Here is a 26,606-nt window from a genome sequence, read left to right as displayed (position 1 = left end):
AATTATTTATTTTAATAATTTAAATAAAAGGAATTCCAGAATTCCAAACAGCAAAACAGAGCAAACAAAACCCGAGGAACAAACAACCTGACTGACATGAATAACGACTTGAATTGAGCAATGAAAAACTTGACTTGGAAACACAGGTGACGATAGCAATGACAACTCTGACTTAACATGGGTGACGGTAAGGATCTGACAATGAGTGAATCACAACCAGGAGTTTAAATGCAGAGGAGGGTGATTAGTGAGTGAAAGCAGCTGAGGGAAGAAACACAGGTGAAGTGAGTGGAGCTGACGACTGGACAGAAGAGAGACTGAGGAAAGTGAGGAAATGGCAAGACAAAAACACACACGTGACAAAAACCTAAGATGCAGATCGTGATACATATGTATATTTTTTACCACATTATATATAATATTTGTATTTTTATTTTATCTTTGTTAATGTCTATATATATGCATATATATATATATATATATATATATATATATATATATATATATGTATATGTGCTTGTATGTATGTATGTATGTATATTGCATTATGTACATGTATTACGTATATTTAGACACATCTCACCGGCACAACACACATATTTTAACCACACACAGTTTTTTCAGGTCCCACCACAGCTCCCATAACTGTGACCTCTCAAATTATATTCATCGCAAATTAATTAAACCTTAATTAAATTAATCAACAGATCTATTCTACGTTCGATATTTAAGGAAGTGTTTCTGATTTCAATTGTACTAAAGTCCAGTCAACACCACAAGCCTTTATGCTGAACCCTTTATTACAAATTAATGTATTTACTGATTTTAGTCCATTGGAAGAAGTGGTAATTTTCTTTTTATTCACATTTATTCATTTTGCCATTTACAGAACAAGAAAAATAATTGATCATTTAAGTTGTTATTGAGCAAAAAGCTGGTTCTAGATTTCAAAATTAGAGGACTTTATCCCTGCAAATTCAATGTCATTAGGTTTAAAACTGAAATGTCACTTGTCTATTTGACAATTTTCTACTGATTTAAAGACCCAATCATTAGCTTAACAAATACTCAGCTGAATCCATTGGGACACAGTGTACCAAGTACCTACAGTGTCCCTGTAGAGTACAATTTAGGAACATTTTAGCTTGACCCAGTTTTTTGTAGTTCTCCTCCTAAATCAGCAGCCCCTTTTTACCCTGACTCAGATGGCTCTTGAAAACCTCCATAGAGATGCAGGTGAAAGCATCCTAGCTGGAACAAACTGTCACAAGATGTGCATGAACCATGACTGGAAGACTCTGCAGTGGGTAATTAAAAGAAAATTATTGATTCCCACCTTCACAGGATCTGTGATCTGAACATGTTTACGTGACACCAGAAAAAAAGCAACAATTGTGCAAATCTGAGTTTTTAAAATGCCTATAAAACATGTTAGTCTAATTGAAATAGTTCATGTCTCTCAAAACCGAACTAACAAACCCAGATAATATGGTTGGGGATCAAATCATTGAAATGTAATACTCAACTAGACTAAAAATGATCGGCACTCCGTACATGACCTACAGTTACATCTTTTTGCATCTTTCCACAAAACAGTAAAGCAAAAGTTTATTTTACTACAGCCAAATTCCCCATCAAGCTGCTCTTATTCATACATTTTTATGTTGGATAAACACACCCGAAAGACTATGTGTCAACTTGCAGATGCTTAAAATATATCCATACCATAGCTCCGCCGAGTGATATCAGTCACATGCGTCATCAGACCCTCAAGGATATGTAAAGACAAACCAGCCATCGCCTGATCATCCCGTTTTACCAGCAATAATTAAATTAATCTTCCATTTTGATCCAGCTGGGAAGTAAAAGGTGAAAACTGCATGGAACATGAGTAAGTTTGATCAAAAACACGAATCGGGTGGAGGATGAAGAATCTGTCTATCACCATTTTTCTTTGGTCAGTCAGAATAATCAACCACTACCTGAGGGACTTGTTAGCGCAACAAACTCCCCCTGAAGCCAGTTAGAGGAACAGCTTTTTCAGCTGAGAAAAGCCCTTAGTGTTGTCCTTTGCAGTCAATAAAGAAATACTCTCCAGTACATATATAACTGATGCCACAAGCATCAAGACTCAAACCTGTCACCTAACAGTCATTTAAAGACCATGACTGATCTGACCCAATTTGACTCGCAAAGCCAGAGCTTACAGTTTTTCTCGATTGCTTAAACATAATTTTGAGCGTTGTGTTTTGTTTTGCAAAACCTACACACAATTATCACAACCACAAACCCAATTCGCAAAACACCTTGGATCCTTTGCAAAATGAAACACTCTTGTAAAAACTATACGCTCATTTATCAAAACCATATTTTGTTACCATATGAAACACACACGTTGCATATGACTTAACTCTGTTTGCAAAAGTTACACACTGCTGTTGAAAACCTTAAACACTTTTGGCTAATTCTGCTTCTGAGTGAATAGAGTAGTATAGGTGAAGTACACAGTGAATTTGCAAAACCTCGCCCAGATTTGCACAACTATAAACACAATGTCAGCTCACACTTTTTGCAAAACAATACACACAGTGAACACTAAACACACTTGTATGCATTAGACACGACACAAGACCAATGCTGCAGACTGATGAAAATGTCATTTATTTCTCCATAAACTGAATTTAGTCAACAGAGACATAAAAAACAAACAAAAAAAACATGCCCCATTTTCCATGCTTCTGACAAACATAAAATTGTATCCTGTACAAAAAAAAAAAAAAAAAAAGAAAGAAAACACAGTACAGAAATCACTACTGGTCATCTCTTCGCTGGATCCGGCCAGAGAATTTCATCAAAGTCGCATGCAATATTATCATTTCCAAGACAGCGTGGAAATAATCGTCTTGAATGCCGAATCCATCCCTGTATGGCTGTGGCGTCAATCAGGTAACAGGCCTCCTCCATGGCCTGAATGAGGGGTATGCGAGCCTGGGGGTGCAGATCATAAACCCTCCACCGCCATGCCGAGAAAAACTCCTCAATTGGGTTCAAAAAAGGAGAATACGGTGGCAGGAATAAGACTGTGAACTGTTGATGTTGCTGAAACCAGTTCTGAACCAGAGCAGAGCGGTGGAATGAAACATTGTCCCAGGTGACAATGTATTGCATCTGTTGTGCGGCTATGAGGTTGGGTAATCTGTCCAGAAATTTGAGGATGTGGGGTGTTTTGTAGGGACCCATTTTGGTATGACGGTGGAGGACCCCATTCTGGGTAATTGCAGCGCACAGGGTGATGTTGCCCCGGCACACTGATAATTGCCCTCTGGCCAATTATATTTCTTCCTCTCCTCCTCACCTTTGAGAGGTTGAACCCTGCCTCGTCAATATAGATGCACTCATGTGGAATTGGCTCAGCATCCATTTGTAAAACTCTCTAAAATACAGTGAAAGACAAGATTGTGTAGTTCAGCATAGATTTAGTGTACGGTACATTTACATGTAAAAAAGGTTATGTGTGCAGTATGTAACATCAGAGTGCTAAAGTGAACAATACATACCTCCACATACTCATGCCGAAGCTGTTTAACCCTCTCCGAGTTCCTTTCAAAAGGCACTCGATAGATCTGCTTCATTTGAACCTGATGTGTCTTAAGGATGCGTGCTATAGTGGACAGAGAGACCTGATTCACGTTCTGAAAGATGGTTTGGTCTCCAAGAATGTTGGCCTGGATTTCACGAAGCCTGATGGCATTATTTGCCAAAACCATGCTCACAATCTCTCTCTCCTGCAGTGGTGTAAAAATGGGAGCCCTTCCTCCTTGTTGCACTTGCCCTTCAATCCTATGTAGAGCAAAATACATGTAACCTACTGTAAAATGTCACACCAAACATATCAAAAGTGCTGATATGGTGCATACAATAACAGCTGTAAACCGGTTATTTCTTACCTGTTTTCTTGTCTGAAAGCCCTTATGACAGATGCCACGGTGTATCTACTGAGATTTGGCTGGACTCTCAGTCCAGCCTACCTCATCGTCAAACCATGGTTTACAACATGGTCCACAAGAGTTGCGCGAATTTCATTGGTTAAATTTGGTCCTCTTCTTCTTTCCGCTTCACCTCCTCCTCTTCCACCTCTTCCTCCTCCTCTTCCTCTTCCTCGACCTCCACCTCCGCCTCTACCTGTACCTCTGGCGCAGCCTCTGCCTCCTTCTCCTCCTGCAATTCCTCCTCTCACCCTCACTCTTCCTCTTCCTTCCATTTTGGTAAAAGATAGGTGAACTCACTTGCTGCATATTTATAGTGCTTAAACCTGATTGGTGTGTCTACAATTAAGCAATCTTGTGTTTGCACACCTGATGGCTGTGTTTAACCAATTGGCACATAGGTGTGGTCATTTGACAGTCAGTGCTTTAGAATTGCAAGGAAGTGACATCTTGATATACTTCTGTGTCGAATGCATACAAGCGTGTTTAGTGTTTTGCAAATCACTGTGTGTATTGTTTTGCAAAAAGTGTGAACTGACTTTGTGCTTATAGTGGTGCAAATCTGGGCCGAGTTTTGCTCGTTGAGTGTAAGCTTTTGATAATTGTATAATACTTTTGATTTTAGTGTTTATTCAATCGTAAAAAACTGTAAAGTCTGGCAAGATGGGTTCTGTCACGATCTAGCAAATATCTATTTTACTCTGCAAGATTTTTCAATCTCAGAATCCTGAAGCAACTTCATTAAAACGGACTGAGGATGAATCTCAAACTCAACTTCTTGAGAAAAAAACAACAAAACATTCAAACAAATCCGCTTAGGGTAATGTGAGCAAACATGCTGCAAAAAGCCCCACAGAGAGGCCCTTTTTCCTCTCTGTCCCATTCACCTGTCAGTCAAACACTGATCCAAACAGAGAGGTGAGGCAAACTGCTCCAGACACCAAGGAGGATGATGTTCAAATTTGCATAACGGCACAAATTTGCGATTCAATTACAAATTCTCTTGGGTGCTAGGGCTATGGTGCATACTCCTGGATAACACCAAAGATGGTAAAATGCACTGCAGCTTCTCTCTGGCAGACCCTGATAAGACTATCTGTCGGCAGTGATATTGCCCATCAATGAGATCAAACAACTGTACGGTTGCATCGGCAGAAGTCTGGAGACTTCTGAGACTTTCAAACCAACTCCTCCTCAGAGATCTGTGTTGTGCTTTTGGCGGTCGGGAGTCATCACCAAAGGAAGCCCCTTGACTCCTTATCATGCCTACTGATCCCCCAGTGCCAACATCATATCACCTGTCAATGTTTTAACGTCCATAGGCTTTTTTATATGAGTGTGACTATTCGCATTGCACTGATAAGTTGCATGCATACCCTGAGATACTACTTTATTGTTAAAGAGGGAATATTGGCCCAGCTGAAACTCAGAACCTGTTCCCCACAGTGAAAGAAAAGATCTCCAACATTACCCACTAATGTCAAATGGTCTCCTCAAGAGCTTTCAAATATTCAATGAAAAACAAATGAATTTCTCCCCATGTCAGACCCTAACTGTTCATAATGCCAGCTGTTCCTGTAATATCTCTGTTTGTGCCAGGCCATTGCAAATGAACGAAGTGGACAGCCTGTGGTGATTGCAGAGCAGTCTGCAGCTCTGTGATCAACAGCTTTAGATGCATTTAAATTAATTGGATTAAAAGAAAAAAAGTCTCAAATTTTAAGTATTGCATAATGGGACAGTCACAACATATATCAATGTCAAAAATGTACCTCATTAGCATTTTTGTTCAGCCAGCTTGCACTGTGAATGTATTGGTTGGTTATTTGAGCTGGGTATTGTTGGAGCATTTCTTTTATCTTTCTTTAACTACTGCATAGACAATTTGTCTCTGAAAGACTGTATTCAGGCTGTGAAAACAGATCTTCAAAAACCATCAAAAACCCGAGGCAACATTGTCAAATCCAAAAACCTTGACTCATCGAGTGACAAAGGAGCGGATACTCACATTTGTTAAGCAGCAGTTTGCAACTGTTTGACATTTTTGCTTGAAAAATACTCACCGGGTTTATTCCCGATCTGACTAATTCAGTCATTTCAGCTTTGACAATAATGAAACTCAATCAAGTCAATAGAATACTCATATTAAGAATGTAACAATTTAGTATCTCTATCAAGTCATCAGTCCGACTGGCATGGTGAAAGAGAATAAACAAAGCTGTGCATGGACAGAAATCAGTGGAGATAAGAGAACAAAAAAGCCTTGTAACCTTAAACTTTATATGTGATTTACATAAGTGATGTCTTGCTGTGTCTATTCCGTCTGGGAGCTCAGGACGTCCCCAGCTGCTAGCTCTACATTTTCTGTGCAATATCACACATCAGTAGTGATACAATGTTCCATATACATACCAAGAGGGGACTTGGAAATAGCTTTTGGACTTAGTACTGTGGCTTTCCTTATAGAGTTGTTATGTTTTCACTTCCACAGAAATAAAATAGCTGTTTATCTATCCTGTCTGTCCACTACATCAAAGGAATAATATATAAGAAAATAAAGCACAAAAAGGAGACCAAACAAAGAAAGAAAACGTAAATCCATCAAAGATTTACACGATTCGCGAGAGCGTGCGCGCAGCAGCCCGCATTAAGCCAATCTGAATGCATTTGAAACATTGCCATCTTTTTTAAGTATTTCTACAGCACACGCTGATAGTGTCGCGAGCGTGCGTGCACTTCAGGTTGACAGTTAACTGTGCCCAACAGAACCTCAGACAACAACCTGCGTTTCCTCCGCGGGCAGCCGCCGGTGAGGTAAGGTATGAGATGGAGCACTCACGTCTCTGAAGCGATTCCAGTGTTTGATCTTACGGCTGTACTGGGAGATGGTTGACAGCCATTGCTCGTCTTCCATGAAATTCCCGGCTTTCCCTGCCTCTTTCCCACTTTTCACGTCCAGCTGGAGCGAGACGCCCATCAGCAGACACAGGCAAGCCGCGGTTCTCACACCGACCATGTTGCTGAGGCAGTTTGCTGCTGCTGCCTCAATGGAGCGAATGGAAATGAGAGACAGAGGAGGAGGAGAAGGAGAAGGAGAAGAGAGAAAGAGGGAGGGAGTGACAGGAGAGATTGGACCCTGCGCTGATCATTTATTTTTGTTTACCTGGTTTCATTATTTCAGCTGCTTTGTTTTTTGTTGTGTTTAAGCATCCCACACATTCAGAATTCCAGTCACACTGCGAATTAATCATACAAGTGAAACAGATGTTTACTGACGGATTAGAGATCAGCCAGGTTGTATTAGAATGTTTCAGGAGGGGGGGGGGGTGGTCTCATATTTATATCTGCAAGGCTGCAATGAGCTTTGCAGCTAAGCTGGAGAGAATTGAGCCAGGAAAATGTGAGAAAAATTGCAGCAATTGAGTTCATGCCATGAAGAAGTACCCAGACTGGTAAGAAATGAGAGTCCCAGGAGGCCACGAGGCAAATGAGGTTCAATTTAGCTTAAAATTAGCTCAATTTCATTCCTAATTTGTTCATTAGCAGCACAGGGAGAGACTGTGAGAGCAACTCATCCGATGTGTCCAAATAGCCTTCATCGCAATTTTTGTGCGAACTACAGGAACAAGCGGGTCCATAATGTTCTACTTTGCAACCTTCACTGTCTGTGCAGCTGTTTAGGCAATCTTACATTCGTCATAACAGTCCATTAATAAATAATCAAATTCAACACCCGAGGTCCACCTTGCATTTAACAAAAATAAAGATGATAATAAAAATAAAAAAATAAAAAACCTCCAACAATCAACTAGGAGAGCTGCAACTTACTATTAATGTCCATAATAGTGATCTGCTGAATATTTCACTGATTATTTATTCCTATTTTCTAAAGCAAAACATGAAATATCTTGTACAAATTCTGAGGTGCTAGGAAGACTCAGTTAGCCAAGCGCTGAACTGACAGTACCATTATTTGACAGACAAAATAGTGGATACATCTTTACATAAAACTTTCTGACTGGAAGCAAATACGTTTATAACACAAACAATCAAACCATTTTTTTTCTAGGACATCCTTATGGGTCAGTACTGTGATTCTGCAGCACATGTTTCAAAGCTTGTGCTCATAGGCTGATAAATTCCTTTTCTTCCTCCTTCTTATTATTTTCATTTCTCTTGAGTATTTCTTATAGATACATACATTTTTTTTTATCTCATACTGCCCCTGTTGCAGCTCCACAGCTGAATTTGTCCTTGAAACTGGAGATATTGACTTCTTACCATATAAGAAGGGCAGCACCCAGTGCTGTTTAGCACTGCCTAATATTTTTTGCCAGTGTGGAAGTTAGTGCAAACTGTGGCTGCTATGGACAGGTTTTAGGTTGGTGATTGTGACCTTTATTTAATGACCCTCTATTGATCTAGTTGGTTGAAGTTTTCATGGATGTTTCATCTATAATCACCTGCTGTTTTTTTTAACATTTTATTAAAGGTGTATGGTTCTCTAAATAGTTTATATAACGAACCTGCTAGATGGTGGGTACAAATCATCCAGATGAAGGTCACTGTGTGGGCTCTTTTAGACCTCCATACAGAAATTAGAAATGAAAAACCTCTCCGGGAGCACAGTCCAGGATAAATAACCAAATACAGTTCTGAACCTTGGTTTGATTCATTCCTATAGTGAAAAAAGATTTTTGGATGGTTTGGACATGCTATTGTCACACTCAAGTGTCATAACCAAGAACAGAGATGTAAGGAGGATACTGCTGAAATTTGCTCCACTGAGATTGTTAGGAAACTAATAACTATACAGATACGTTCTCAAGAGAGGTATGAGAGAAGGAGATGTAAAGGTGGGAGAGTAACAAAGTGTGTTCTTGAAAGCTGCTGGTAGTAAAACTGACATAATAAAATGATAATATCAAAGAAGAATGTCTTTTACGACTTATTACTGCCACAAACCCATTGACTTTTGTTAAGACCTTAGTTCAAACTTTCAGATGTGAAACAGACCTCAAACTCAGATAATTCCTCATACGTAATTGGAATTGACAACTTTAATCCATCCATACACGTTTGACCCCAAGTTAACTCTGGAATATTGCTCACGCTATTTGCTAGTATTTTTTTTACTGTCCTAGGTTGTGAAGTGAGACTTTGGCCTCGTTTTACCTTGAACCTCTCACACTTAGACATTATATATATTAGATATTACATGAAACAGAAAATATGGTGAAGCATGTCTCCTTTAAATGAGCCCAAACCGGTTGACAAAACCAGTATGGGCCTTTTTGGACTATTTCTATACGCCTTGTTGAAAATTCTGATCATGATATTTAAAAGTCTTAGTTATCATATGAATGTTTGTGGGAAACACATGGATGTATGATATAAATACATAAATAATACACAATTGACAGAGGCACTATTATGATGAATCCTTTTCATGGAAAATGTGAATACATTTCTCTAAAGATGATGCCATTTCCCTTTGGGGAATTTACCTTGATACTAAATACTCCTTGCACCTGAAATTGAAATAATTTGCTGTGAAAACAATTTTAACTTTGGCATGACATCAAATGGAAAACTCTAATGTGTCATTCTTGCCTTATTCATACATTGTCCTTTAAATCAGCCTGACAGACATCTATCAGATATTGAAACCCTAAATATTTGATCAGAATTTAAAACAATCTTTCTTTTGTCTGAACAGTTTTTGCACAAAATGCTTTAAAGATGTGTTGCAGGACTGAAAAAGTTAAAAGTTTATTGCATTTTAATCCAGAATGTATTACCCACAGAGCTTTGCTGTACCTGCACATCATTTTAAGTCTACCCACGTTATTCCCTCTGCTTCCTCAACTCTGCATGCCCTCTCGCTGTCTCTCCCTCTGCTTTTCATTTCATCCCCATGACGATAAACTTAATCCAGCACCCTCCTCAGATTAATTTAAGTTTAAGGTTGCCCATGTTGGCCAAGGCTGAGTGGCCAGGGGCAGGATCACATTTCAGTAATGCTGCTTAGCTGGACGAACTAACTCTGACACCTAAACCGTTGATGTGGCAGTTGCGGGCTTTTCCTGAGTGTGCCGAGCTCCAGAACTAGGAAGCAAGGACAAGAGGAGGAATGTCCCACAGCGGTAGCCAGCTGTGTACATCAGAAATACAAAGTGAAGGACATGAAAAATTAATTCAGAGGTCATAATTAGTCACATCATGATCAGGGTGAATTTGCTGCTGACACACAGCTGATCTGGGTCACTTCCAACCATTAAATATTTTTCTGTGCTGCTCTATTGGTTGTTAAAGACTTTCAAGAATTTGGATGTTGCTGGAAAGCCACCACTGACGGAAGTTTACCGAGAGAATGCTGCACGGGCATAAACAGAGATAGGAATATGAAACATGTTGATGACAGACTCCGATTTGCACCATTTACGTCAGATAGCATGTTTAAAGGGAGAAGACTCAAACAAGATTTTCTATAAAAATTGCCAAGGGACCTTATGGGTGTACCTGTTCTGTTCCATCAGAATCTAAAGTGGCAGCCTACTAAAATTCTCAGAAATGATTCAACCAGATTAATGATTTTATCTGTGATCTGGAGGCTTCATCTCTTTAAAATACATGCTAAACACACTGGTGAGCAGATGGGCCCTTTTTGCCACTCAGCATTCATGAAGGTGATTAACTTCAGATTAGTTTGGATGCAACTGCAGAGAATGACCATTTTCACAAATCATCAACTCACAGCTTGGTTTGCAAAAATAGTGAAAATGCTGTCACAAGTGCACCTAATGATGACAAAGTGATCTCCTGCCAAAGCACCGATTGATCAATCAGCCATTTGTTTCCACTGTACTTCCAGAGAATGTTAAGTAGATCGATTCATAGCAAAACTGCATTTTTGTAAGTTCTATATCAATCAACAAATCACTGAAACTGTTACATATGCACAGTATTTCTCACCGAGATGCAGATGAGAATAGAAAAAGAGATTTGCACAAAATGTAAAGTGCAAGTACCTCAGAGGGTGTATAAGTTTGTAAATGAGAACCAGTTGTTTTACATGCAAAAAACAATCACAGATTTGATTTGGTAACTTTTTGTGAATGAGCTTAACTTTTGAAAGCGTCGTTAGGCACAAATACTTTGACAATAATGCATATTTTACCCATATACCCAGACAAATATTTTTACATTGTGTAAGCACATGTCTATATAAGCAACTGCTGTGTTGCTTACCCATACATGACAATTCATCAATACAGATACAATAATGAATATTTGCTTGAGTAACTGAGTAGGACGTAACTCTTCCGCATGTTGGAATTTAACAAATCAAGGTTTGGTCTGCAGTTACTGTAGCAACGGGATTCAGATTGACCTTAGATGGTATTTGAAAGAGTCAAGCAGTCTGATAATCAGAGCAAATTGAAAATTTGTTTCACAGAATCATAGCAGATTCATTGTTGGTTGTATCCTCAAAAAACCGCTAGTAGCGAGAGACTTACCCATCCATCAAGTGATTATGCTGCACAACCGTCTCTCTGCCTTTGTTTATCTACATCTACACTGAACGATAAAGTCAGGAGCTATCACACATGTAAGTCAACCTACAACAAGTTGAGCTGCTTCAGCCACATCCACTCTGCTCACAGTTTTCCATTAGCACTTTTCAGGAATGTGAGAATACTCTTCTTCTCTTTCCTAATAACACATTTTTAAAAAAGTCTGTTGACTTACATCAACTGTGTTGTGCGTTCACTTAATTTTTAAACATGAAAGCAGCTCAGCTAACTTTATTGAACATCTTCTTTAGATCAGGGTCATGCTGTGGAAGAGCACCTTTATGAGTAAAGGGATTAACTGATGTCGATTCCTCTTCCTCCTCTCTTGCAGATGTTGATAAAGCTTATCTATCCTTCAACAAGCCTAATCAGTCTACACAAAAGGAGCAGAGGGTGGGAAAGCTTCATTTTAATCACACCAGACAAGACTGTTTATAGCCCAATTTGAAGGCTTTATTATCTGCAAGTATCTGCCATCTACAAATGTACATGAACACATCCCCTTTCTCTTTTGCAAACATCTCATAAGACTCAAGACGAGCTGTGTTGGTTATCATGGTTGCTCATATTGTCACATGAAATAACCTAGAGGACTGCTTCAGGAATTCCTGGTACACAACAATTAATTACAACAGGCTGTGGGCAAATGCATGATGCTATGTTGCCAAAGGGAGGAAAACAAAAAACAACAAAAAACAAATCTAAATTTTGGTTCCAACAAAAAATGCAGAAGCTTTTCCATTCATGTTTGGAACTGATGGGACCTAGTTTTTTAAATGCTTCCTTATCAGCAAACATCCGTGAACACTCTCCATCCCGCAGCTCTGTTCACCAAGGACCTGTAACACAAAATCAGTGATTGGATTTGTAATTTGAAGCTCTTTTTGGCTGCAACTAATGATAATTTTTCATCTACAATAAGTCTGGTTACTACTATTTTCAATAATTCATTTTTAAATAAAAGTAGAGAAAAATACTGAACTTATAGGGGCCATGGGCTAACAAAAATGGGGATTCTTACTCTACGACTGGTTACTTATGGAGGGTAATGTACCGGTAAAACATCTATTACGTTTAGGTCAATAGAAATGTCAAAAAAATTAAATCGAATCAAAGGAACAGAGGCACAAAACACAATAAAAAGGGATAACAACCTGTTTTCTGTTTGGTGAGCCAGTTTCACCCTTTAAAAAAGGCACCCAAACATGGATGGATGAAAAAAAAAAATAATAATAAAATAAAATCAGTGCAGCCTGAGAGCAAATTCCTCGATCAGAAATCCCATTCAAAGTTATTTTGAAAGTGGAGGCGTGAATAAACTACGTCAGGACACATTTAATGAGCAATCTCAAATGACTTAGAGCTGCAAGTGAAGCTGCTATACATGTGTATAGATTTGGTTCAATGGGATTCAAACTGGGTCACACAGCTATTAAGAGTGCAAAGTTAGCTGTGTGACAGCACTTTGCCACTGCTTGGCGAGAACTGAAGCTTTAGCACTATAGGCAGTAGAGATGGAAGAAAGTGCAGCACTCTCTTCACTAAAATATACACTGCAGACAAAAGCTTGCTAATATTTGGATCCAATGGTGTCCTCAGTTTTAGATATTTTTTGTTTGCATCATGGGTGGCTGTAGTTCAGGGGAGTAGCTGCCAGGGCAACACTTTTAGAGATCAAATCTGATTGTTTATTTCCATTTTATTGAGAGCCACAGACCTGAGAAGTCGACCAAATTGTACAGCCAGACAGGTGAAAAGAAAATACATCTGGAGTATAAAATTATAATAATAAAAAAGAGCTCTGCTTCTTTTCCAGAAACAGCACACAAACTCTTAAACTGAAGTGGTTTTACAGCTTTCCTGCTGAAGATTAAAACCCTCTCAGCACCCTCTTCATCTGCTCCACCTCAGCAGCAAGCGACAGGCAGGTCTATGACAGGAGAACGAGAAATTAATTCTCACCTTTACTTGTGATCGAACGATGATGGTTTTCATATGAAGTGTCGTGTGAAGGGATTTCATAATGCAACATAATCTATAAACCACTAAAGTAAGAGAGGATGAAGATATCTTTTAACAATTCATAGCTTTCTGATTAGAAATTTCAAGCAGTGAATCTTCACTGCTGCGAATAGAACCTAAATTTATCCAAGATGCGAACAGCCCTTGGATTTTGCACACATATTTTCTGCATCTTAGATTTGATGATCAAAACCAAACAGATAAAAGTGTCCTGGCATTTTAAACGCTTCTTTTGCAAAGTGTACATAAAGCACACAGCAGCTCTCAACGCTGTCTTGTTGTTCAAACACTGACGCTTTTGTGCCTCTCCTGGCTGTGTGCGTGCCTTCAGCCTTAAGACTCAGCTCTCTGAATGATAAAGAGCAACTGAAGGGATCACCTGCCTTCTCACTGGAGACGCATATTAGACATTTCACATACTCTAACTTTGACTGTCCATCAAGGCTGGGTATGCCTATTAGTGTCAGTGATTGGTGTGAACTTCAAACAGTGATAACACACAAATGTAGAGTCACATCCAACATATGAGAACTGTCAAAATAAACCAGGAAAGATATCCAATTTGACGACTTGGTGTTTGTCAAGCAGGATCTCATTTAGAAATCAGATTTCAGCTTCTCGTGGACAGAAGTCTCTGATCAATCATCAAGCATAAAACAACCTAGAGATTCATGCGTAGGAAACAATGAAGCTGCCTGCTGAAAGCCAACATCTGTGCTCCCTTCATGTCAAAAGATCTTTTTTTTTTTTTTTTTTTTTATACCAATAAATTGGATTTGCTTTTAAATCTTCTATTCACCGCTTCGTTAAATGGACCCGATCCACATTCCCGCTTTAAAGCGGCAGTAGGCAACTTTTTTTTAGTCATATTAGCTTGAACTGTCATGGGATTCTGGAAGTAGAATATTAAATAGGCTGTTTAGGAAAAATAACGAAATCTGTAGCTCCCTCTGAAGCCTGTAATCATGCTTGCAAAAACCGAGCGCTCCCGGCTGTTTTTAACCAATCACGTTAGGGTGGAGGAATCCTACCTGTCAATCACAGCTTGTGCACACGCTGCTGAGCGTGAGTCTGCCCCAGCTTGTGTGCGCTCACACTGGTGTGAACTCACGTGCACAACCTCGTCCACAGAGGGGGAGGGGTTTGGGGGGCGATTCGGAGCTTGTTAGAGGTTGGGGGAGGGACCTGAAAGTTGTATCAGTTCGAATTTTCCGACTTTAGACTCGCAATTTTGAAAACTTGCCTGCTGCAGCTTTAAGGGACACATGACCTTAAAGCGTGATTTATTTACTTAATCGATTTCATAAACACCATTAGATTCTCTGAGCATGCAAATCAAACATATCTACTGCACTAAACATTCAAATCTGTCGAACGTAATCTTTTTTTTTCCCAGCAGATATTAATGCCCTTCATTCTCTGAGAAAACTCAACTTCTAATTAGACATGAAAAAACTGCACAGCATGGTTCTGAATATCGCACACACAAAACAACACTGATCAAGTAAAGCCCATTTCAAACAGCGCTTTGATAAAAAATGGCTACTTTCAAAACTGGCGTGAATTAAATATGCAAATTGCTTGGAGGCCTAAACAATGCTTGGTCAAGATAACACAAGACAGCTTCAAATCAGGATATGAATTTACATTACTGATGGGACTGGCATGGGCTCATCTGAGTTTTTGATTTCACATCTTTAAAAAAAAAAAAACAGCTGCTTTCTCCTTCGACTCTGAATAGGAAGTAAGTTTTTAATCAATTTGTTACACTGCTAAGGCACGTTTTCTAAGGACACAGCCTGTCTCCCTGCACCACAGACATTGTATGTAACTCATAAGTGCATTTAAACAGGTGCTTGCACGCCGGCCTGCACAGACAAACTGTTTAACATTTTAATTCAATTCCACCCCCCTTTGACTTGTTAGATCTTCAGAAACGGGGATGAAGATCAGTGGTAACTCAAACAGACATGGGGGGGATTTCATTTGTCAGGATCACTGAAATCACTTGTGCAAGCTCGTCCTGAAACCATAAGGGTCTGATTGGGGATTTCAACTTCAGGAGGCACAGAAATGACCGATTAGGGTGAGAGATGTGTCAGGGACAGAAAATATGCACGTTGTGCAAGTGGACAAGCGAGCAGAGAGACATCCATGGCAACATGATTTAGTCATTTCACCAGGTTCCCAGTGGGAGTCACACAATGCCTAATTGCAGATGAAGTGATGCAAATTGATTCGCTTGTGATGAAATCATATAAATTCACATCAAGAAACAGAGAGGTGCAAAAACCTGAGGATTTTTTGACAAATTGTTTTGTACAGATAAGCTCCTGTGAAACAGCAAAGCTTGTGAGGTTTCAAACTGTGACTAATTCCTGACAGTGATCAGAGGAGGGAACAAGTCCAAGTCCGTGTCGGCTTGTAATTTACACGACACGGATAATCTGCTGCCAATATCTCAGTGTCTGATACCAGGACTACCAGAAACAAAACCAATCATGAAAACATATTTGTGCAATTTCTGCATCAGAAAGTGTCTGCAGGTTCCACTGCGGAATACAGTTTCATCACCATTCAATGCACTCGCAATGCTTGAAAACATAAAAGGAGATTCATCTGTATTTTATACAATTGACTGCACATAGTGCCACATCCGGTTTACTACGCAATAACTGCACATCTTCCTTTGGTTGCATTACTGATGTACGGCTCAACTGAACTACATATATATAGCATTCCATCAGCTGAGAATCCATTGCTCAAAGAGTATAAAATCAGGAAACAGCGGTGCTTTTTACAGCCAATTCAAATCTGAAACTCTGAAAATGGCCTCCCACAGTGGAAATTTAGGTATACACCATAAGTTAATGATACAGCCAGGTAGAAGGAGAGCCACTTCAATGACTTTAGGCCAAACATATCCTGTTAACTACTTACATCTTATAGCATTAAAGCCTCTGTTTCCATGGCAGTCAGAAGCTCTCAAGCTAATTAGTTAGGGGTGGCCATGATGTTTTATTTCTTTAGTGTATAAATCTGGGTGAGTCACATAATTAAGCAAGCATTTTTAATTTACAGCCACTATTACACTTCATCCTGACTGAAAACGAGCGAGCGAAACTGACGCGATACGACAACGAAATTTCGCGAGGGTGTCCTGATATGCAGCATGACGATTTTGTCGGGAGTGATTCTATTGGTTCAGAAAGTACTCACTTGAAACACCGAGTTCTCTGGCGATTGCCGCCCATACGGCCTCCCTTCAGTTCAGATCTTTGTGGTACGGGTGTTTGGGGTCATAAACCATTGGGTGCTGTTCCATGGTAAAGATCAGCTTCTCCTCGTCCATTATTCCCTGAGTGATGCCAATATAATACATCCATGAGTGATGCTGACCTGTTGCTAACTAGCTTGTCAACAGGAAGCAGCGTGTTCATTTCAACCAATAAGAAGTGTTGGGGCGAGCCGCCACCGCGAAATGTTGTCCAAATAGAGACAGCGCGGGCGATATAAGGGGTCGGCGTCATCGCTGGACGGAGCGGCATCGCTCGCGGCATGTCAGGACAGGCTGATTGAAAAAGTATGCATTCTAATCACTTTTTAATCAATCGCTCGCTCGCGTTCAGTCAGGATGGGGTGTTATAATGGGGGAAGAAGGCATGATTTTGCACAGCGTAGAAGTGAAAACAATCATTTGAGTCTAAAGACTCAGCTGAAGAAGTCAAGCAGTTGCTTGTATGTTAATTTTGCATAGTTAAACACACAGAATATCCTCTTATTCGCCCTTCAAAACGTGTAAAGAAGAACAACATTTGCGCTGCTGCTTTGTCCCTTCTGGGTTACTGTAGAAATATGGTGGTGTAAGACAGCCGAACTATGCTGAAGAGAGCCCACTTTATAGGTATAAATGGCTATTATAGTAGATTTGTGTTAGATCATCCTAAATGTTACACAAGGAGCTTTTACTAGTGAGGGACGAGTTCACCATTTTTCTACATTTTCTGTAACTGTTAAACCTCTTTAGAGCTATGCACTAATAGGACATATGGCCATTTGAATAAACATCAAGTCTGAACATGTCATATGGAAATCTCCTAACAAACCGAGTGACAAATAATCCTTCATGCATTTTCAGTACAGTCATTACTGAGGACATCTGTTCAACACATCTTTGATTGTGTCCCTGCCAAAAAAGACAATAATGAATCTAATTAAATTGTAGCTTTTTGTGTCTCGTGCTTTTTCTGTGTGTTTATAACTAGATATATGCCTCTGACGTACCAACAAGGATCCAATCTGGATAAAGAGTGTGCATGATGAGGTCCTTTTGTGAGGTTAAATAAATGCTTTTTAGGTCCAGACAATGCTACAGTTCAGTCACGCTATGCCAAAATCTGCATGTCTGCATCTAAGGATGTCTCTGGACAGCGCTCGAGTAAAACAGAAAAAAAATGCTGAGATGGGAAGCTGGACAGGAGAGGATGGCAGAGCTGACATGAAAAAGGGTCTTCAGTTTTCATCAGTGTAACTTTCGACCGCTCAACGATCACCTTCCTGCATGCTAAACGGACGGCATCATCAGCTGAGGGGAAAGTGGGGATTAAAAAAAAAAAAAAAAGGCTGATGGCAAGAGCAAGCGGTCGAGCTGTCCGATGTCTGCATTTACTGACACACACACAACAGATGGCAGAGGGAGCAAAGTCGTGGTTCATATGGGAAGGGCACTGTAAAGAGGCAAGGGGGGGGGGCAAGATGGTGTAATAAATCATATCAGCGATGCATTAGCACATCCATAATGCAGTGAGGTGAAAGAAAATGTGTAATACAAGGCTATGACATCATGTGGTGTGAGGATGAGACTAGACTTGTGTGAAACTCAACCAGTGTTTCAATAACTGACACAAGATTTAGTTTTAAATTATAAGGACAGTGGTGTTCAGAATTTTTTAAATCGTGAAATATCACTGCCTTCTGCAAAAGATGTTATTTTCTTAATGGAGGGCAGTTTGAAAAAAATGGCTGCAATTTCAGCTCTGTCAGGTGGGATGGTCCAGGGAGACTTAAATTATTAAGCACACGCTTCAGTACAGACTTCTGTTTGAGCAGCCTGAACATGTTAGAGATATAGCAGCCAATCAGCTCACTAAAGTGGCGACTTCAGGGAAAGAGAGATGCTTTTATATTCATCCCTTTTCTTCTTTGACAGACTGCATTTGGTACTTACCGGAAGGAAGTGTGGATTAGATTAGGTTCTTTGTTTAAGTAAAAGTAGGAATTACTGCTATATATAAAAACTATATATAACATCTTTGCTACGTAATTGCAATACTTGTCTGTAAAATAAAGTGGAATGTGAATTTGCTTAATCCAGAACAAAATCTTTCCATTTTCAACAACAAACCCCTAAACCTACAAAAGCAAAAATGCTTTTATTTTATATATCAAGACAAAGGTATTCGTAAGTATAGAAGCAGTACAGCTTTCAGTGAAAGACTCAGCTTTTAAATTGTGATTTTTACTTTTACTTTGAAGTCGTTTGACTCGAAGTACAAAATCTGAAATCTGAAGGCCTTAATAGATTTGCTTACATGTTGTATGCTTTGATTTATTTGCTTCTTTATATTCTTTCACATAAAATGTTCTTAAAATGATTTTTACAAGCGAGCAAATATCACTCAAGAAAAGGCTTCACAAGCTATTTTAAAGAGAAGGAAATATATAAGAAAAACTATGCTGCCATCTGCTGGACAACACTGGCAATTCTGCTGCAATGTTCAGAAAAACCTTTCTAAATGTCCTACCTCAGAATGTGCTCAGCGTTGCTGACGGTCAGGAGAAGCTGATGCTCCCTGCAGATGTGTAGTATCCTGTACAGTCCGTTGAATATCTCTGGGATAGCTGGACAGTGTTCAGTTCAAAATCCCCAAAACAATAAGAACCAAATTTCTGTAACAAGAGCATATTTGCAAACTTCAAAATGTCATCATCGTTTCAGAAAAGTCACATCAATTTCTTTATAAGGTCTCATGTCTGAATTCTGTATATATATCTATCTATACAGGCTCAACAGTTTGTGTTAAGGGTTTGTGCTGATGTACTGCAAACATATTGTTGTGCAATATGGCCATATATCTCCTCTTTGGTCTTGTGTGTCGAAAAGACATTGCTTGAGGAAGTAATGTAGTTTGTTCAAACCCACCATTTGGGTTTGAGCGTACGCCATGTTTCAGTAGGAAATCCACGCAAGTCTTTGTACATGAGACCCCAGGTGCCTTAACATTCACTTATTATACATCGCAGCTAATCTGGGAACATAATCATGTAGTACCAGCCTGAAACCAAAACACCTTTTGTAATTTTATTGAGTCAGCCTCAAAATTAACCCGATAATCCTCTGTTCTTGGGTCTGTGCGGCTCTACCAGAGACCACAATCCCTCCGTTTACAGGCCCATTAACTGGCATGCTCTCATGGGACTCGAAATTGTAGTGGAAATCCAAATAAAATGCTTAAGACAAAAACGGTTGTGGTGTAATGCAACTGCATGTGCCTACAGAAAGTAATCTAGATCCGATTTGTATCTTCACATATCAAAATCTAACATCTACTTGACGAACACTGCATCCTAAATCACATTTTAGGAGGCATTTCTTTGGACTGGAAACATGTACAACAGAATTTCAAACAAATGCCATTATCATGGCATAATCTACTTTCTAAAATCCCTTGTATGTGACTATTGTTTTGTATTAAGAGCAGTCAAGCGGCAAGGACACTCGGGACGTAACTGAGTACATTTGCTCAAACCTTTAAGATGTTTCTGGCATCAAAAGCCTCTCTCTCACTTGTGGCTTGTCTTCCTGCTCCGCCCATGTCTTCAACTGGAAAAACACCAGACACAATGTAATGAACACAATGTAACACTAAAGAAAAACATATAGATAACTTATCTCTGATGCAATAAACATGTTTACTTTCAACATTTTTTTTTTTTTTTTTACTACAACCTCACCGTGTGACTCAAGGTTACTTAGTTTGTAAAATGATCTTGTAAAATAGGGACTGAGGAGAAGGAAGAAAACAAAAAACAAAAAAAGAGGCTTGTCCACACGGTGGTAAACATGGTCAGCAGGGGCGGGCCCCTCACTTGTGCTGTGTTATTGGTCAACCCGGTGCAAATTTGAGAACTGCTGCTGGACTGGATCCATGTTTGAAATGAATAATAACATTGTCAGAGTACTTGGAAAACACACTGCTTGGTGCACGTAAACAGCACTGAGGCAAAACAGGGAGCTGCCTCCCTGACTCCTCTCTGCACAAATTAGTTGTTGCAAATATTCAAGGTTCAGCTTTGTCATCACTGCAGCTCCAGTCCAAGCCAAGAGATAATAAAAGGACATTGGCAAAAAGGTTTAGCGCAAGCAGATCCTAGAGGGATCCCAGCATGTCTCTTTTTTCCATTTGTACTAGTTACCTTACATTTGTGGCAGTGTCTTTACCTGTGGAGTCTTTTCTGAACAGAGTGTTAATCACAGTTCCGTGCAGCTTCACTCTGTCCCATTCTCTGGCCATCAGCCCTGCAGAGACAAAGTGCTCTACCAGCTGGTCTGCAATCATCTGCAACCTACAGTGGGGTAATATCCAAATAAAATAGTGAAACGGAGATTCAAGCAGAGTGAAAGCACTTTAAAATACTGAGGCGATGAACTTGACATGTATTTGATCATTCTCTGATGTACTGACTTGTCAGATCTGTCTTTCACTTTGACTTTGGCATACAGGACATCTACCATGGCCGGGTCATCATTCATGTACTCTATGCCTGTCACCTCCAACACCAGAGGCTTTCCTTCAGTGATGTCCCTGATGAAAAGCAACATAGAGCAGATCCCTAGTGAACAGTGAGAATGCAGCCATTTATCAAGTAAAAGCCACTTTTACATGTGGTAGGTCAGATGTCACCATTTTCAACAAACTTGGTAAGAAACCTCAAGGAAAATACTTCAACTCTGACTTTTTAACAATGGAAGCATCTTTACAAGCCACTTTCAGGCCTTAACGACTGAATTTCCCCACTAAGGGATCAATAAAGTTGATCTAACAGCAAGTTTCGTTTGGCACAAAAATCCAGAATTTGAGGTTGGAGCTGAAATAACCTTTGTGCCAAATCCTATGAAAGATGAATAAGTTAGGCAGTCAAACAAAGGAATTTAAATGAGCTGCAGTTGTTGATGTCGGCTTATGATGATTCAAAGTCAGTTAAAAGGTGATTCAGTGATCTCTAGTTCAAACATTTGTTACCATAAAGGACGTAAAGTTAGGTCACACAAACATACTTGCTGTTGGTCATGAAACACAAGCAAAAACAGCTGAACCACAGCACAGCATAATTCTTTTAAAGTGACACGCGGGTTCTGGCACCGTGATGTTAATAGCAAACCCTTCAAGCAGTAAAGGTTCAGTTTGAACCCCCCTCCTCCCATTTCTCCAACATCCAACATGTTAACTCCGAGAATTTGCCGGTCACTGATTAATACATCTCCGATCTTGAACGACACTGCAACATTGTTGCACAATGAGCAAGCTTCACTTCATCTGACCAACAGCAATGCTTCTCAAGGTAGACTTAAGCAAGAGTAAAATGGGGATCAGCTCTCTATAATGGAGGGGGCATTGTACAATTCAACAAAAATAGGGATAGGATCACTCAACCACCTGCCCAAACTGCACGGATGACAACTGCTAGTTGGATGATAATCCCTCTTGTTCTTCATGAGTTTTGTTAACAATAAGAAAAGCAATGAAGATCACATTCATGTTGTGAGGAAATTATTTCAATTTTTGCCTCAAATAGTCCCACTGTGTTTATGAATTTCAGCTTTAGTGTAATACAATAAACGTTTTCAGACCCTACCTGATGGAACTCAGACACTCTTGCAGGTGTTCACAAGCTTTCCTCACTTCCGTGTCATTTAACAGAGCCAGGGTGCCAACAGTCAGATGAAGCTTTGCGGGGTTCTGAAATACGCTTTCCTCAACTCCGTGATCCTACACATCAGGTGATTACAATTTGTGAAGGCGGGATTTATTCAAGGAGATAGCAAAGTGCTGACTTTAAACAACTGTAATCACAAGTGCCACCTCGTCATTAATGCATTTCTTTGAATTACCTGCGAACACTGCTGCAACACCTCATCTTTAAATCTCAGGAATCCTTCTTGAATTTTGGAATCATTTAGAGGGAATGACAGGAAGTGAGTGAAAGGCTGCTTCCTCCGAAAACTTTCCACAAGGACCTCAAGGCGGGTGACTGCAGAAGAGACTGCAGCTTTTTGGGAACCTGTGATAACTATGAGGAACAACAGATAAGATTCAGATTCAGATTCAGATTCAACTTTATTGTCATTGGGCAGAGTATAGGTACAGAGTAAATGAAAAGCAGTTAGCATCTAACCAGAAGTGCAGTATACAGAATTATTTACATAACGTGCAGTGGGTATGGTATCTTATAGGAAATAAATATCTATTGTAAATATATGTACATTGTTAAGAGAGTGCATATATGAGGTATGCAGTGAGTGGAGTTTGCAGATTACATGTACTAAGAGCAGCATGTAGACAGTATTGTAGTATGAATAATATGTATAGGTGTAACGCCTGAGTAAGACACATAAGCAGTGCAGAAGGTGCAAGGATGCAGTAAAGTGACAGTACACTGGTATAAATAAGTTAAATAAGTTAAAGTGCTCGTGCAGAATTCAGCAGGGTGAAGTGAGTGAGAATCGTTCAAATGAGCTTCAGGGTGACCAGAATGGCTCTAAATGCTCACCAATCTGTCCTTCCACCCCTTGTTTGGGGATGCTGATAGATGTTTTTGTGTCAAACTCCAGACGCTTACGTGTTTCTCCTTTCTTCCCAATGATGTATCTGTAAAGCAAACACACAATGTACGCACACAGACCAATATTAGGCTGCTGCTTAGACCCTTACTACGTCAAGGACGATACAGATCAAGCAAAACAAGTGCATTTTGCGAATAACTTACTTATAGAGAACACTTGGGACATCAATGGCACAACGGTATCCTTTTTCTGTCTGTTCAATGAAGTCGCTATCACAGGCTTCATCTTCAGCGAGATCTTCACTCTCTTGAGACATAAAAATACCGAGTTGGTTTCTTTTAAAAGTAATTGACAACAGGAGAGTCATGCTTTCACGTATTTTGGCTGTCATAACTGACAGGGCTAAACTTACCTGATGGCCCCATGTAAGAGAAATCATCTTCTTCTTCATAATGTTCTTCTTCAACTATATTCCTACGATATATCCTTCCATTTATGTTGATAAGAGGTGGGCGTAGAACATCCATGCTTTTAAACAGGATGTTTGCTTAACCTAAGCTAAGTTAACAATTTAAAAAAGGATGACTACAGAAAAAAGAAAATGAAGAAATTACTTTACTTTGCATTTATAAGTTGTTTAGCTAGCTAGTTGTTGCCAACGTGCCAGTTAACGTCCGTCACGTTACGACACGTAGAGCTGTTTTTTGTGTGCGTTGTATTCGCTGATCTTCTAATTACATAAAAAGAGCCCGCCATTACAGTTGAGCCATCCATATACTTGTAAGATCTATTAAAGGAGCGCAACTGATTCAAACGTAAAATGATGTCTTTGTCGTAAATAAGTGACATCCAAACAAACACCAGAATTAACTGTTTGATGAAAGACGATTCATTGAGACCTCGAAGGTAAGTTTTACTATTCGTAAATTGTACTGTCTGAAAGTACTGTCTTGCTGTATCTATAAACAGAAATGTTGAGTGTTTTTTGTCCACAAGGCTGTTAGCACTGCAGGCAAGTTTGCTTCCATGCTAGTCACAGCAGATAGCTTACTATCAGATTACACTTTTAAAATTATAGCAAGCCAGCTAACATTTGTTCAGTCTGGCCTTTCTGATGGCTAAAACATATACCCTATATATAGTGCTTATGTGGAACACATTATAGCTGTGGTAACTACAGTTTTTGGTGTGTCTTTTTTATAGTTTCCTGAGGCGATGGCAGCGTCTTCTTCGTCGTCCTCTGCGGGAGGTGTGAGCGGCAGTTCGGTGACTGGCTCTGGATTCAGTGCTTCAGAGCTTATCCCTCCAAGGAAAGTCCTCTACACTTATCCTAAAGGAGCAGGTGAAATGATGGAAGGTGAGATCCTTGTAGGAAAAAGATCGCGGGGTGGAAAAAAGCAGCACAAGCTGTTTAGCTGGATCCTTTGAAATCCATATTTGTTTGGAAATATATCCAAGAAATAACTGCAATAACCAGTTTAATAAATCAGTTTAGCCACCAAATAATTCTAATTAATTCAGTTTATCTATATAGTAGCAATTCACTCGAAAAGTAATCTGAAGTTTAGTGAAAGAGATGTAAAACAAGTTCAATAAAAGTCCATTTGTCCAGTTAAATCAGAGTTATGAAGATGAAGAGTCAGTGACACAAACTAACACAACAACACCAAGCCAGGAATATTTTCAAAGGGAAAGTGGAAATATGACAGTAATGTATGTGACAATCATGTCATGTAAATGCATAGAGAATAAAGAGAGTAGAGTTGAAGAGGTTCTCAATGTATCATGAGAGGTCACCAGCAGCCTTGGCCTATAACAACATAACTCAAGGGATGGCTGAGTGTAACCTGTAAGCTTTTTAGAAAAGAAAAAAATATATAATTAAGATTAGGTTTAAGTCTAATCTAAAAAAAAAAGTAGACAGTGTCTGGTACCTGGTTTCTCAAAATAATGGAAGGAAATAACTGAAGGCTGCTTCTCATTCTACCTTTTCTAAACTCCAAGCAACAACAAGTAAACTGCAGTCTGAGAATGAAGTGGTCTGTTGGGAAAATAAGGAACTGTGAGATATTCATTTTGATGACTCTTGTGCTTCTTTTTAGACGGCTCTGAGAGATTTTTATGCGAGTCTGTGTTCAGCTACCAAGTTGCCTCAACACTGAAACAGGTTAAACAAGGTAAGTCAATCACTACAATATGCAACAAATCTGTTTGTTTCAGTTGCTCCACTTATAAACTGACACGATGGTGAAGTAACTGTTGCGTTTTCCCTCAGATCAACAGTTGTCCAGAATGGAGAAACTTGCGAGCCTTGTGGAGGAGCTTGAAGCAGACGAGTGGCGATACAAACCAATAGAACAGCTACTGGGATTCACACCGTCTTAAACGAGGAGATCCAGATGGCTTTGGTTAATAAATCAGTCAAAGAGAAGGAAAATAAAAGCAGTTGTTTTATTCATATCATAAATTATAATCTGTCTTTATGGGTTTATATTGTACCATAAGTGTGAGATGTTTTTTTTTTATCAATCTACCAGTTTGTGTTGTTTTTTATTTTATTCAAATAATGTGACCCACAAATCTGAAACATTTGTCAACTAAATCTTATAATAAAAATATCTGGATAACTTAGTGTTACTTGATTGTGAGCAGGTTTTCAATTTGCTTTTCAAGTTTGGTTTTCAACACCTTTCGATGTTAAGGCAAACTGTATCTTTTTGTAATAAATCCCTTGAAGCAAAGCATTGTATTTAAACATGGCTGCTCTGTAACTCATAAATCTGAAAACCTGCTGCCTGTCTCCTCTCTGTTAGTCCTCATCGCTCCTCGCTCGAAAAAACAGCACGGAGGCAAAACAAAGGGAGCTTTTAAATAAAGTCGGACTTTGACATTCTTGGCATTCACCGCTGTTTTGCTTTGCTTGGTGTTTTGCAGTTTGTGTTAATACTCTTCACTAAGTCCTTCAAAATCGTTACTTTTTACATAGTCTCATTTCACATCGTTTTCTGTTACGTGACACCCGTGGATGCTGTTGTTTCCGTGTCACACAACATGCAAATCACAGTGTTCTGCTTGGTAAATGATTTGTTTTTTCAAACAAATGAAGGTTGGGGGACGCACAGAATGTACTGTTCCGAATTAATGTCTAAGGACAGCCCAGGACACGCCTACAGCACG

The 26,606-nt window shown here is 39.4% G+C and overlaps 2 protein-coding genes across 2 annotated transcripts; one reads left to right on the top strand and one right to left on the bottom strand.

The window, feature by feature from the left end:
- Positions 1-11,950: 11,950 nt before the first annotated feature.
- On the bottom strand, positions 11,951-24,130 carry ascc1 (activating signal cointegrator 1 complex subunit 1). The gene is made up of 10 exons (XM_075457597.1): positions 23,842-24,130; positions 23,633-23,735; positions 23,417-23,514; positions 22,758-22,936; positions 22,502-22,635; positions 21,331-21,450; positions 21,087-21,211; positions 20,395-20,468; positions 19,390-19,534; positions 11,951-12,402 (listed from the first exon to the last, which is right to left on the bottom strand). The coding sequence occupies exons 1-9, from the start codon at positions 23,954-23,956 to the stop codon at positions 19,418-19,420; spliced, it is 1,065 nt and encodes a 354-aa protein (XP_075313712.1). The 5' UTR covers positions 23,957-24,130; the 3' UTR covers positions 11,951-12,402; positions 19,390-19,417.
- A 96-nt stretch (positions 24,131-24,226) lies between these two features.
- On the top strand, positions 24,227-26,328 carry anapc16 (anaphase promoting complex subunit 16). The gene is made up of 4 exons (XM_075457598.1): positions 24,227-24,335; positions 24,633-24,786; positions 25,532-25,606; positions 25,705-26,328. The coding sequence occupies exons 2-4, from the start codon at positions 24,645-24,647 to the stop codon at positions 25,812-25,814; spliced, it is 327 nt and encodes a 108-aa protein (XP_075313713.1). The 5' UTR covers positions 24,227-24,335; positions 24,633-24,644; the 3' UTR covers positions 25,815-26,328.
- Positions 26,329-26,606: the final 278 nt, after the last annotated feature.

This window comes from Odontesthes bonariensis, chromosome 23 (genome assembly GCF_027942865.1).
Source record: "Odontesthes bonariensis isolate fOdoBon6 chromosome 23, fOdoBon6.hap1, whole genome shotgun sequence".
NCBI lineage: Eukaryota > Metazoa > Chordata > Actinopteri > Atheriniformes > Atherinopsidae > Odontesthes > Odontesthes bonariensis.
The sequence above is the reverse complement of the archived record's forward strand: the minus strand, read 5'-3'. Positions and strand labels throughout refer to the sequence as shown.